General features: G+C 59.5%; 1 protein-coding gene across 3 annotated transcripts in view; it reads left to right on the top strand.

Annotated features, from left to right (window-relative positions):
• DCTN1 (dynactin subunit 1) overlaps positions 1-13518 on the top strand; it is a 36082-nt gene that overhangs the window by 15923 nt on the left and 6641 nt on the right. For 2 of the 3 annotated variants that reach the window (XM_030450502.1, XM_030450500.1), the window contains exons 5-17: positions 4007-4027; positions 6405-6593; positions 7272-7469; positions 8132-8336; positions 9072-9150; positions 9682-9841; positions 10288-10392; positions 10576-10767; positions 10992-11108; positions 11818-11970; positions 12440-12600; positions 12723-12891; positions 13354-13422. In XM_030450502.1, coding sequence (XP_030306362.1) covers positions 4007-4027; positions 6405-6593; positions 7272-7469; positions 8132-8336; positions 9072-9150; positions 9682-9841; positions 10288-10392; positions 10576-10767; positions 10992-11108; positions 11818-11970; positions 12440-12600; positions 12723-12891; positions 13354-13422 — 1818 coding nt within the window. The remainder of the gene's footprint in view (positions 1-4006; positions 4028-6404; positions 6594-7271; positions 7470-8131; positions 8337-9071; positions 9151-9681; positions 9842-10287; positions 10393-10575; positions 10768-10991; positions 11109-11817; positions 11971-12439; positions 12601-12722; positions 12892-13353; positions 13423-13518) is intronic. The other variant, XM_030450501.1, reaches the window with a different exon arrangement.

Genomic DNA, 13518 nt, shown 5'->3' with positions numbered 1-13518 from the left:
CATCCCATCCCATCCCACCCAGTCCCATCCCATCCCACCCCATCCCATTCCATTCCAGCCCATCCCATCCCATCCCACCCAGTCCCATCCCATCCCATCCCACCCCATCCCATCCCACCCCAATCCCATCCCATCCCACCCAGTCCCATCCCACCCAGTCCCATCCCACCCCATCCCATCCCACCCCATCCCATCCCACCCAGTCCCATCCCACCCCATCCCATCCCATCCCACCCCAATCCCATCCCATCCCATCCCATCCCATCCCATCCCATCCCATCCCACCCCCACCCCACCCCACCAGACCCCTCCCATCCCCGCACGGTGTCCCCGGGGCGGGGAGCAGAGCCCACGGCACCGGTGATGTCACGATCCGCCGGGGCGGTGTTTGGAGCCACCGGGGGGGTCGGGACCGGCGGCAGCGGCAGCTCGGGTGCTGCCATGGGCCCCCGTCCCTCCGGAGGTGCCTGGGGGAGCGGCGGTGGGCGCTGAGCGGGCAGGGGCGGTGCAGCCATCGCCGGCGCTGCCCGCAGCCGCATTGTTGTGCGGTTCCGCTCGCTGCTGCTCCTCGGCTCCGTCCTTCCCGCAGCGATGAGGCAGGCCCCGGCCGCACGCAAGGTACCCGCGCCCGCCCCGCGGCTTTCCCGGACCCCGTCCCCGCTTTTCCATTTCCCCCCTTGTTATTATTTGCTGGTGTGTGTGGGTGGTGAGCGCTGCCAGCGCCGGTGCCCAGCTGGGGTCTCGGGGGGCTGCGGGGGGAGGCGGGGGGGCGGCAGCATCCTGTCGTGTCCGGGTTTTCCTTTCAAGTTCCCGGCCGAGCCCTTTCTCCCCGTCCCCTCCCCGTGCTGCAGGCAGCGCAGCCGGGGGCCGGGGCTTCCCTGCTGGAAGTTGCCCCTCAATAGCAGCTTTCCCATCGATAGCAGCCTTCCTATCAAAGCTTCCCATTGCAGCCTTCCATCGATAGCAGCTTCCCATTCGATAGCAGCTTTCCATCGATAGCAGCTAGCCTTCCCATCGATAGCAGCCTTCCTATCAATAGCAGCCTTCCTATCAATAGCAGCTTTCCCATCGATAGCAGCCTTCCTATCAATAGCAGCCTTCCTATCAATAGCAGCCTTCCTATCAATAGCAGCCTTCCTATCAATAGCAGCTTTCCCATCGATAGCAGCCTTCCTATCAATAGCAGCCTTCCTATCAATAGCAGCCTTCCTATCAATAGCAGCCTTCCCATCGATAGCAGCTTTCCTATCAATAGCAGCCTTCCTATCAATAGCAGCCTTCCTATCAATAGCAGCCTTCCCATCAATATCAGCCTTCCTATCAATAGCAGCCTTCCCATCGATAGCAGCCTTCCTATCAATAGCAGCCTTCCTATCAATAGCAGCCTTCCTATCAATAGCAGCTTTCCCATCGATAGCAGCCTTCCTATCAATAGCAGCCTTCCCATCGATAGCAGCCTTCCTATCAATAGCAGCCTTCCTATCAATAGCAGCCTTCCCATCAATAGCAGCCTTCCTATCAATAGCAGCCTTCCCATCAATAGCAGCCTTCCTATCAATAGCAGCCTTCCTATCAATAGCAGCCTTCCTATCGATAGCAGCCTTCCCATCGATAGCAGCCTTCCTATCAATAGCAGCCTTCCTATCAATAGCAGCCTTCCTATCAATAGCAGCCTTCCCATCAATAGCAGCTTTCCTATCAATAGCAGCCTTCCTATCAATAGCAGCCTTCCCATCAATAGCAGCCTTCCTATCAATAGCAGCCTTCCTATCAATAGCAGCCTTCCTATCAATAGCAGCCTTCCTATCAATAGCAGCCTTCCCATCGATAGCAGCCTTCCTATCAATAGCAGCCTTCCTATCAATAGCAGCCTTCCCATCGATAGCAGCCTTCCTATCAATAGCAGCCTTCCTATCAATAGCAGCCTTCCCATCGATAGCAGCCTTTCCCCTGCCCCAGCCCTGCCGGGGGTGCTTCCTGCTCGTCCCCTTCCCCAAGGTCTGTGCTGTCTGGGTGCCCAGTCCAGCTGATGTTCCTGCAGGTCCCAGCCCCGGGCTGGGGTGCTGTCCTATATGGTTATTTTTAGCCCAGCCAGGATGTCACTGCTCAGCTTAAAGAGAAACCCTGAGGATTTTTACCTGAGTTCAGAGAAGAAGTGAAAATACAAATAAGCAAAGGCAGAAGCATGGAAGCTCCCCCTGGGAGTGCTGTGTCAGCCAGGAGGCTGCTGCCCATGAACATTCCAGTGGATGCTGCTGATGGATGGATGCGGTTCCTCAGCCCACACTTTGCTCCTGCCTAATCCTCTCCCTCAGGAGCAGTGGTACAGACTGGTTTCCCTCTGCCCCCAGCAGCAGGGAGGACTGGTGGGTCTGGAGCTTTACAACCTCCCCTCTGCCTGGTTTAACTCTGCCCGTGCTTCCCCTCGCTCCTTCCTCCCGCCTGCACGAGGTGGTGCTGGTTCTTTAGAATCCAAAATTTCTTCTGGTTTGTGCCTGGCCACGGGGCAGGGAACATCCCCCCACAGGAGCTCCTCCATGAGGGGCAGAGCCAGCCTGGATGCCACCAGGTTTGTTCCCTCCCAGATGCATCCTGCCCACTGCCCCCTCCACCCGCTGCTGGAGAACCTCAGGAATCTTCGCGGGAGAGCCCTTCTGTGTCCAGCAGAAGGGTTTGGTGACACGGGACAGCCCTGCCCGCTGTGACAGACACCAGCTCACCCGTACCCCCACGCTCCTGGAGGGGTCTGGGTGGAGGATCCTGCTCTGGGGGCACTCGCTGTAATTTTTTTGTGGTTGGAGTTAGGGAAGAGGCTGTGGTGCTCCTGAGGAGCTGCCCCTGCTGCTCCTCCTCAGCCCTGTGCTGGGGCTGAAGCTTGTGCTGTTGTCACTGCATCCTTCCAGGCACAGTTTGCCAAGTGGGAGATGTTCTGTGGGTTGGGTGAATTCCCTGAGCTGGGCCTGCTGGGGTGTCAGAGAGGCTGGAGGGGAGCTAAGGGGGTTCAGCCTGGGTACCACTGATGGGCTGGGTCACAGGGGTGGCCTCTCCCGTTGTTATCTGTGTTTGAAAAGGCAAAAGCAGCTGAGAGGTCCCTCAGATGGGTCCTCGGGGAGTGGGGCTGGGCTGGGGTTGTCTGCTGAAACAGCTCCCTGGTGGCTGCAGCCCTGGGCAGGATCAGGTGGCAGCTTTCCTATCGAGCTGTTCCACTCTTGGGTACTTTCATCTCTGCATTAGGTCACAGAATTAAAAAGGAAGCAGAATGTGAGAGGTTTAAAAACCTTTCCCCCCTGCCAGAGCTGCAGCTGTCCCTGCTGGTGGCTGCCAGCCTCACTGCTACCTGTTGTTGATCTGTTGTGGGCTGAGTACATGTCAGTGGGGAAAAAAAGGAGTGAACTGATGCAGAAATGCCAGGGGAGGGGTGGTGAGGAGTCCCAGGAGGACTGGTGTGGGGATGTGTGGTTCCTGCTGCCTGTGCCAGGTGCCTGGGGGGGTGGAGGGTCCTGCCGTGGGGTTGGTGGGTTCATCATCTTCCAGAATTTGAAAAGGAAGTGGTGGAAGTGTTGGAGAAGAAGCTTCATGGAGCAGCAGAGCCCGGGGACTCCAGCATCTCTGTGAGGTGCTCTGGTCCCTCCAGAAAGCAAAGGGGTGAGGGGAAGGAGGAAAAAGCCTTTAAAAATACATAACCCCCCTCAGCCTCACCCTGGTGTGAGCTCTGGGGACAGTGTGTGAGTTCAACCCAACCCTTTGAGCAGAACCTGGGAGCCCTGAGCAGCTCCAGGGGGGCTGCTGGAGCCGGGGCTGTCTCCAGGCTGGGGACCCCAGCTCTGTCCCTGTCCCCACGGGCAGGCAGGTTAATGAGCTCCCACTAACTGCTGTGATGTCTTTTGTTTTCCTTTCCCTTGCTCTCTGCTGCGTCTGCTGCTGCGCTGCTGTGGTCTGTCCCTCTGCTCCTGTCTGTCCCTGTCTGAATGTCCCTCCTCCTCCTCTGCCTCCCGCTGCCCTCCAGACCAGCGCCCGGCGCCCCAAGGTGAGCAGTGCCCCCGGGGACACTCAGCATCCCCCTGACTCCAGTACCAGCTCCAGGCAGCTCCTGGAGGAGCTCCACCTCTTCCCTGGCTGTGGGAAAGCTCTGTGCCCTCAGCCAAAAGAGATGGGTGCTCCATGGCTGGGCTGCTTGGGACCCCTCCCAGTGGCACCCCAACCCCCCGGGGGGTTCAGTGGGGTCCTGAGGGCTCTGTTGGAGCAGTGGGGAGAGCCAGGGGTGGTCAGCCAAGAGGGTTAACTCCCTCACCCAGAATGTCACATTCTGAGTTGTGCCCCAAGCCTGTGCTAGAGGGTTTGAGGAGAGCAGGTGAGGGAGATGGATCCTCAGAGAACTCAGTGATACCTGAGTTCTGGTTGGTAAATCCTGGACAGTTATTTTTTGTTCTCCCATGAAGGGAAGGGCTGGGTTTTCACTGCCTTCTACAAGCCCTGGGAGCTCTCAGGAGGTCACCATTGCCTTTGGTTTGAATGATGTTTGTTCCTGTTCCTGCACCCTGTGCTAGAGAAGAGCTGTGGGTGGGTGTCCTGTGTGACCCCCTCCTGCTCCTCTGGGCTCCCATCCACACGGGGCAGGAGCTGGATGGAGTTGCAGGAGGTGGAACCCCCATGTTCTCCAGCTGCTCCAGCACTTGGAGAGTTCAGGTCCTCTGCAGCCATTGTGTCCTGCTCTGCTCGGGCTCACAGAGGTGTCCACATGAGGCAGGCTGCTTGCTCTGGTGGCTTGGACCTTCCTGGGGATGGATTTTCAACAGGAACCATTCAGAGGGTTGTCTAGGAGCTCTGCAGAGGGCTCTGGGCTGCATTTTGGCCCTTTCTGGAGGGGTGTCCCTTGGTCCTTCCCTGCCTGACAGCCAAGGCCAGGTCCTGGGGCTCCAAATGTTTCTGGCTCTTCAGATGTGATCTGCAGTGGGTCTTTAGCAGCTGTGTCCCTGCCTGTCCTGCTCTGTCCCCACAGAAGCTGAAGGCAGGAACAGGAACAATGTCTTTGTGTTGAGTATTTCTTGAGGACAGTGCATGTGGCCTGGGGTGAGCCATGAGCTGTGCAAAGCTGCAACATGCCAGCAAGTCAGTCTTGAGGTGCAGAACGATAGGGAATTAATTTACACAGCACTGGATGCTGCAGAAGTGGGGTGCTCAGGAATGTGGGTCCATGAGGGGACAGCAGAGGTTTCTGGTGCTTCCCTGCAGACATGGGTGTCCCTTGGTCACCTCCCTGCCCACAGCAGCACTGATGAAGCTGCTCTCTGCTGCTCTGGATCCATCCAGCTGCTCTGGACACTGCTGAGCTCTTGCTGCTCTTTCACGTTCTCCTGTTCCTCTCAGACTGAGGGATTCATCCCCCAGCTGCATCCCTGCAGACTGAGGGTGCAGGTCAGGCACCTGCTGTGTGTCCCCAGTGAGCTGTGGGTGACATTGCCACTCAGGTGTGGGCACAGCAGCACCTGGCTCGGGCTCCTGAGCACCAGATGTGTCCCTTGTGTTTCCAGATGTGGAGGAGGGATGGGTAAAACCTTCCCGGCTCCCATCTCAGAGTGCTTTGGGGTTTTGCTGCCTCATCCCTTGGAGCTCACAGCGTGTTTCTGTGCTGTAAGTGCCACTGAGGACTTTTGTGAGGCACAGAACCCCAAACTGGCTTGGGTGGAAGGGACCTTAAAGCTCATCCAGTGCCACTCCTGTCATGTCAGGGTGCTCCCACAGCCCAGGGTGCTCCAAGCCCCATCCAACCTTCAGCACTGCCAGGGATGGGGCAGCCACAGCTTCTGGGGGCACCCTGGGGCTCAGCACCCTCACCCCAAAGGATTTCTCCCTCCCTGCCCAAGATCTCCTCTCCATCTCCCCTCTCCCAGCTGCAAACCCTTCCCCCTGGGAGGCTCCCATCCCTCCAGGCCCTTGTCCCCAGTCCCTCCCCAGGTTTCCTGGAGCCCCTTCAGGCACTGGAAGGTGCTCTAAGGTCTCCCCATTGCTCCCTTCTCTTCTCCAGCCTCAACACCCCCAACTCTCTCAGCCTGGCTCCAGAGCAGAGCTGCTCCAGCCCTCCCAGCAGCTCCAGGGCCTCCTCTGGACTCTGCTCAAACAAAGATCTGTTTTAGATTTTTAGCTCAATCCATGCTTTCCCTTCAGCAGTGGTTATGGTGAGGTTTGTCCCAGAGGGGGGTCTGGCCACGCAGTGGGTATGGACATGGACAAACTCCATCCATCCAGAGCTCTGGGTTCCATCTCTGCTGGATGCACTGGGCTGACCTGGAGAGACCCTGGGAGAGGAGACCTCATCTGAGGTGTTGTGGGAGGGCAGGGAGATGGACTCAGCACTGTCTCTCTCCAAGGAGCTCCCCTGACTCTCCTGTGTCCCTGTCCTGCAGCCCACCCGCACCCCCAGCTCCACAGCCTCGGGTGGGACGGCTGCAGCCTCGGGCTCTGCCTCTGCCTCTGGGGGGGAGATGAGCAGCAGTGAGCCCAGCACGCCTGCACAGACCCCACTGGTGGCTCCTGTCATCCCCTCGCCCTCCCTCACCTCTCCAGTGGCACCTCCAGTCCCCTCGCCCACCAAGGTAAGGGCTCTGCGGGGTGGGATCCCCGGGGCAGGAGGAGGGGGAGGGAGAAGCTGCCAGCAGTGCTGGGGGGAGGAGGGTGAGGAAAAGGGGACCAAGATGTCCTCTGATGGGCCTGGTGGTGATCACTTGCTGTAAGGCTGGGGTTGGGCAGCAGGGTCTGCAGGAAGGGTGGGGGGACAGAGGAGACGGTGCAGGGCTTGGTGGGGGTTGGCCAAGGAAAGCTGGAGAGGCTGATGCACCAAAACTGGAGACACTTCCAAGAGAAGACACTGGACCCACAGGTCCCAACCCACCTCATCCCTTCCCAGGTCCCTGTGGGGTCAGGTGGCACCTCAGCAGCTTGGTGGGTATCTGGAGCTCCAAGGTGCAGGGGAGACCAAGACCACCTTGATCCAGAGGAGACCCCAAACACTGGCACTGGCTGAGCTGGAGCCAGGGGACCAGCACTGGGGACACTCTGGGGACATTCCTGCCCTTGGATACAAAGATAGCACCTGGAGAGGTCCCGTAGTTCCCAGCTGTGGGTGAGGAGTGATGTGTTCTAAAGCTGCCCCAGACATGGTGCTGAAACCCAGGCTGGGGGGTCAGGTTCTGCAGGGGTTAAATCAACATCCCTGGAGCTCTCTTCAAAGGCTGTGGCTGCTCCTGGTGGTGATTCCTGGTTTGATGTTGTAGGAGGAGGAAAATTTACGTTCTCAAGTCAGGGACCTGGAGGAGAAATTGGAGACTTTGAAGATAAAGCGGAATGAAGACAAAGCAAAGCTGAAGGAGCTCGAGAAGTATAAGATCCAGCTGGAGCAGGTGCAGGAATGGAAGAGCAAAATGCAGGAGCAGCAGGCCGACCTCCAGAAACGGCTGAAGGAGGCCAAAAAGGTGAGTGTGCCCCGGGAGGACACCTTGGGGGGGCTTTGCTCCTCACTGCCTGCCCCAGCCTGGCCTCTGAGGCACATCCACGGGTCGGTCCCTCTGTCGGTGCCAGCTGGACCTGGTGATCTGCAGGGTCTTTACTGATATTAATTATTCTGTGGTGAATGGTTCTGTGTGTGATGGGAGGAGATGCTGCCTGAGGTGATCTCCTTTAGAGGCTGAGGAGCAAGGCACACACCTGGCCTTGCAGTGTCCCTGGGCAGGGGCAGTGTGGTGTGTGACATCCCAGCCTGGTTTGTTCTGAAGCCTTTGTGCACCCAGCTGAGCGTCAGCTTCGGGTCCACTTGGGAGGTGGGCTGAGCTGGGGCTGCTCAGGAGCTCGGTCACTGCCAGAGAAGGCCATGGGGCTTTGGAGCTGATGACCCTTGGTGTCACTCGTTAGCCAGAGCATTTCTGCAGTGGTTGTGCTGCTCTGCCCTGGGCTCCCCAGTGCTGCAGGACCGTCCCTTCCCCTTGTCCCCTCCTCCCCAGGGACAGGTGACCTGCTCTTGGTCCTGCTCTGGGAGAGCCCCGATGCTCTGGGGCTCATGGTCAGAAGGGGGGTCTCTCCATCACTGGCCTCAGGCTTCCAGGCCGTGGTCTCCTCACCCGTGTGTGCTTGACCTCAGGAAGCCAAAGATGCCTTGGAGGCCAAGGAGCGCTACATGGAGGAGATGGCAGACACTGCTGATGCCATCGAAATGGCCACCCTGGACAAGGAGATGGCAGAGGAGAGGGCAGAGTCCCTGCAGCAGGAGGTGGACTCCCTGAAAGAGAAGGTGGAATATCTCACCATGGACCTGGAGATCCTGAAGCACGAGATTGAAGAGAAAGGTGGGGAGGGGTCAGGTTGCAGGGGTCTCAGCCTGGTCCCAGTGCACGGGGGGCTCCTCACCACAGAGGGGAACACTCGAGTGCTGCCTCCTCACTGCTGGTTCTGTTTTCCCCCTGGCAGAGCTGTGAGGGCCAGGAGGGTTGAGAGCTGAGGGCTGTCACCCTATCCAGTGGCATGTCACTCTGCTGTAATCCAGCAGCTGCTGGGTGCAGTCCATGGGCTGGCACTGGGGTTCTTCCTCTGCACTGATGGGCTCTGGTGGCACTGGGGGAATCCCTTGTGATGTTCAGCACCAAGCTTTGCTTTTCCTCAGCTGTAGGAGAGGGACTGATGTGTTTCACTGAATCCCAGAAGGTTTAGATGTGAAGAGACTGTGAAGCTCCCCCAGTGCCACCCCTGCCATGGTCAGGGACCCCTCCCACAGCCCAGGGTGCTCCAAGCCCCATCCAGCCTTCAACACTGCCAGGGATGGGGCAGCCACAGCTTCTGGGGGCACCCTGGGGCTCAGCACCCTCACAGCAAAGATTTTCTCCCTCCCTGCCCAAGATCTCCTCTCCATCTCCCCTCTTGCAGCTGGAAACCCTTCCCCCTCATCCCATCCCTCCAGGCCCTTGTCCCAAGTCCCTCCCCAGCTTTCCTGGAGCCCTTCCAGGCACACCTGAAGCTCCATGGTTGTCCTCTCTCTGGTGTTGGTGACACCACTGGGTGCTGAGGTGACTGTCCCTGTTCCACAGGCTCGGATGGAGCAGCCTCCAGCTACCAGGTGAAGCAGCTGGAGGAGCAGAATGCCAGGCTGAAGGAAGCTCTCGTCAGGTAGGAGACCACCCCTGCCCCCAGGTTCCTTCCTACCCCTGCCTGGCTCTGGCAGTGTTTGTGTCAGTGACCCAAGGGGGGTCCAGACCTGGCCTTGTGTTGCTGCTGAGCTCTGGTGCTCCTTCTGCAGCAGGGAAGGGAGAATCTTATGGTGCTGGAGAGCAGTGTGGATGGGGAAAGGAGCTGTTCAGAGAGCTGCTGCACTGCTGTGCCTGCAGAGCTCCAGCTCTGGGCTCAGGAGCAGGGGGAGGAGGTGGCAGTGTCCCCTTCTGCTGGGAAACACAAAGGGTTCTGACCTGGTGTGGGGTGGGGCCCTAAGGGTGTCCAGGTGAGGGGATCCCCCCCTGGGCAGAGCTGTCAGACAGGGACCTGGGGGTCCAGGAGCTGAGCTCTGCTCTCTGTGTGAGGAAGCTCCTGGCCGTGTCCCCAGCAGGAGCTGTCCCCTCCCCATGGTGACCACCAGCCTGGTAGGGGCTGGGCAGGGGGCTGGGGCTCTGCTGGGCTCCTGATGTCCTGGTCTCTCTCTGGAAGGATGCGGGACCTGTCGGCCTCAGAGAAGCAGGAGCACGTGAAGCTTCAGAAGCAGATGGAGAAGAAGAACACGGAGCTGGAGTCCCTGAGGCAGCAGAGGGAGAAGCTGCAGGAGGAGGTGAAGCAGGCAGAGAAAACGGTCGATGAGCTGAAGGAGCAGGTGAGTCCTGAGGCAAGGCTGGGGCTGCTGGGGTGTTCAGGAGCTGCTTGTGGGCAAGTTGTGTCCTTCTGGCACCGAGCGTGTCCCATCAGCTGCTCCAGAGAGCCAGGCTGAGTGGAGCTGCTGCCAGGACCCGTGCTTCTGGGTCCATGAGCAAAAAACCAAACCCTGCCCCAGGGGTGGAACTGGGCTGAGCTCAGCGTGGCCATCAGGTGGCTCTGGAGCACAGGGCATGGATGGTCCAGAGGACATCAGTGTCCTGGTCTTTTGCTGTCCTGGGGCAGGGTATTGTCTGCTCCTCAGGAGGTGATGCTTCCTCTGTCAAACCTTCATCCCCAGGTGTGAGGGATGTCTCAGCCATGTCCCATGGCTTGGCAGGGTGACCCCAGGGTGGTGTGAAGGATCTTGGAGCTGCAGGGTGGGGGTGAGGTGGAGTGTGCTTGCAGGTGGACGCTGCTCTGGGTGCTGAGGAGATGGTGGAGACTCTGACAGAGAGAAACTTGGACCTGGAGGAGAAGGTCCGGGAGCTGCGTGAGACAGTTGGGGACCTGGTAAGATGGATTCCTGGGATGGGGCTGGGGGATTCCCACTCCTGCCCTGGAGCTGGGCTGGGGGGGACAGGGACCCTGCGGGGTTGTGCTGGGGGGTGGGTAGGACAGCCTGGGCAATGCCCACTGCCCTCACACAGCCTGACCACGGCCCCCAACCCCCCTCCTCCTCCTCCTCCTCCTCAGGAAGCCATGAATGAGATGAATGATGAGCTGCAGGAGAATGCCCGTGAGACAGAGCTGGAGCTGCGGGAGCAGCTGGACATGGCCACGTCCCGCGTGCGGCAGGCGGAGCGGCGCGTGGAGGCGGCGCAGGAGACGGTGGCAGATTACCAACAAACCATCAAGAAATACAGGGAGCTGACTGCACACCTCCAGGTACAGCCCCCGGGATGGGTCCTGCCAGGGCTCCCTGGGGAGCAGGAGGTGCAGCAGAGCATCCCCGGGAGGTGGTGGCTGGGGATGGGGACACGGGGGCTGCTCTCGGGGGGCGGCAGGGCAGGAGGCTGCTGGAGAGGGGGTCCTGGTGGGCACGGGGAGGGGGTCACAGGCCTGCTCCGTGCTGGTTCCCTCTGTCTCATGGCACCTCTTGCTGTGCTCAGGACGTGAACCGAGAGCTGATGAGTCAGCAAGAAGCCTCTGCTGAGAAGCAGCAGCAGCCTCCCCCCGAGATGTTTGACTTCAAGATTAAATTTGCAGAGACAAAAGCCCACGCCAAGGTGAGCTGAGAGCTGGGCTGGCCCTGCCCTGCCCCTCTGGGGGCTCCAGAAGTGGTGGCACCAAGGTGTGACACAGACTGCTCCCCTCTGCTGGGACCCACCCTGGGGCTCAGCTCCTGGAGGTGCCCATGGTGGAAAGAGGCTGAGGTGCCAGTGGGGAGCTGGGAGGAATCCTGGGATCCCAGGATGGATTGGATGGGGAAAGCCCTTTGGGATCATGGAATCCAAACTGCCCAGGCCACCCCCACCCCATGTCCCTCATCCCCACATCCCCAGGCTCTGAAACCCCTCCAGGGATGATGGGGACTCCAGCCCTGCCCTGGGCAGCCTGGGCCAGGCCCTGACAACCCTTTCCAGGCAGAAATTGTCCCCAGCTCCAACCTAAACCTCCCCTGGCACAACTTGAGTTGTGCCCAAAGTTCCTCTTGTCCCATCCCTTGTTCCTTGGGACCCCCCCTGGCTCCCCCCCCCTCTCAGGGGGTTGCAGAGAGCCCCAAGGTCTCCCCTCAGCCTCCTCTGCTCCAGGATCAGCACCCCCAGGGCCCTCACAAGTTCTCCAGCCCCTTCCCCAGCTCCATTCCCTTCTCTGGACACACTCCAGCCCTCAGTCTCCTCCTTCTGCCCCCAGACTGACCCCAGGATTGGGGGTGCAGCCTCTGCAGGGCACAGGCTGGTGAACAGTAGTAAATGTTCTGTGTGTGTCCTGCAGGCCATCGAGATGGAGCTGCGTCAGATGGAGGTGCAGCAGGCCAACAGACACGTCTCCCTCCTCACCTCCTTCATGCCCGACAGCTTCCTGCGACACGGAGGGGACCACGACTGTGTCCTGGTGCTGCTCCTCATCCCACGGCTCATCTGCAAGGTGGGTGCCTCAGCGGTAGAGCCTGGGTCACTTCTGAGCTGGGCTGTCATCTTCAGACCCCCTGTGTCCTTCAGGCTCCCCAGGGGTCAGTGGCTGTGCCAAGGCTTGGGGGGGGGAATAGATCTTCTCTTTCTGTCCCGGATGAATTTGAGGTTTTAAACGTTTGCTTGTTTGGGAACTTCCAAAACTGGGAGGAGAAGGAGGAGGCAGGAGTCCCTGGCTGTGGTGGTGGTAGGTCAGAACCCTCCACTGTGGTCCTGTTGGGTTGGGGCAGGCAGAGGTGTGAGCTCTGAGCAGCACTGAGCAGGGGCTGGCACTCTGCATCCTCCTCGTGACCCCTTCAGACTGCAGAAATCTTCCCCAAATCTGTTACTCTGGGGGGTGGGGAGGTGTTTGCTGGCCCGTGGCTAAGCAGAGCAGATGAGAGCAGGCACGGCAGGCTCTGCAGGTTTGTGCTGTCCCCTGGCAGGCTGAGCTGATCAGCAAGCAGGCTCAGGAGAAGTTTGATCTGACCGAGAACTGCTCCGAGCGCGCGGGGCTGCGCGGGGCTGCGGGAGAACAGCTCAGCTTTGCTGCAGGGCTGGTTTATTCCCTCAGCCTGCTGCAGGCCACGCTCCACAAATATGAGCAGTGAGTACCCACCCCCTCCTCACCCCCTCCTCACTCCCTGCACCCTTGGGGAGCACAGGGGACCTCTTGGTGCAGTCTGGAGCCTGTCCCAGCCCAGCTGAGTGCCCGTGTTCCTTCCCCAGGGCACTGAACAAGTGCAGTGTGGAGGTGTACAAGAAGGTGGGGATGCTGTACCCCGAGATGAGTGTCCATGAGCGCTCCCTGGACTTCCTGATCGAGCTGCTGCACAAGGACCAGCTGGATGAGACTGTCAACGTGGAGCCCCTGACCAAAGCCATCAAGTACTACCAGGTGGGGCCATGGAGCTGGGGCCTTTCTGGCCCAAGGGGTGAGGAATGGGTGCAACCTGTCCAGAGTGTGCCATGGCTGGAGATCAGGGAATGGTTTTGGGTGGAAAAGACCTTTAAGATGATCAAGTCCATCTGTAAACCATCTTGTCCTTGGGTAGGTCACTCCCTGGCACATTGATGAGCTGTGAATAAGCTGTTTGGGAGCACTTTCCTTTGGGTGTTTGTCACCTCCAGGGCCTGTGTCAGTGTCCCTTGGGGTTGTCCCAAGGAGGACACAGCTCTCTCCTGGGTTCTGTGCCCTGGATCAGGGCTGCTGAGCCTTCCAGTGATGGGCAGAGTGTCCCCAGGGCCTCTGCTGAGGCCACATCAGTTAAAAAGCAGCCAAAGCCTCAGTGTTTGGTGTCTCTGAACGTCCTGGTTGGATGGGGTGGAGGGGGCTGATCTCTGCTCCTCTCTTCCCCAGCACCTCTACAGCATCCACCTGGCTGACCAGCCTGAGGACTGCACCATGCAGCTGGCTGACCACATCAAGGTCAGTTTCTTCCCTTCCATCTGCTCTGCCCTGGTCCTTGCTGTCCCCCCCGAGGTTGCTCTGGCACCTGAGGTGCCTCTTCCCCCCCTCTCAGTC

This window comes from Calypte anna, chromosome 4B, assembly GCF_003957555.1.
Source record: "Calypte anna isolate BGI_N300 chromosome 4B, bCalAnn1_v1.p, whole genome shotgun sequence".
Taxonomy (NCBI): Eukaryota; Metazoa; Chordata; class Aves; order Apodiformes; family Trochilidae; genus Calypte; species Calypte anna.
This window is presented reverse-complemented; position numbering and strand designations above follow the sequence as displayed.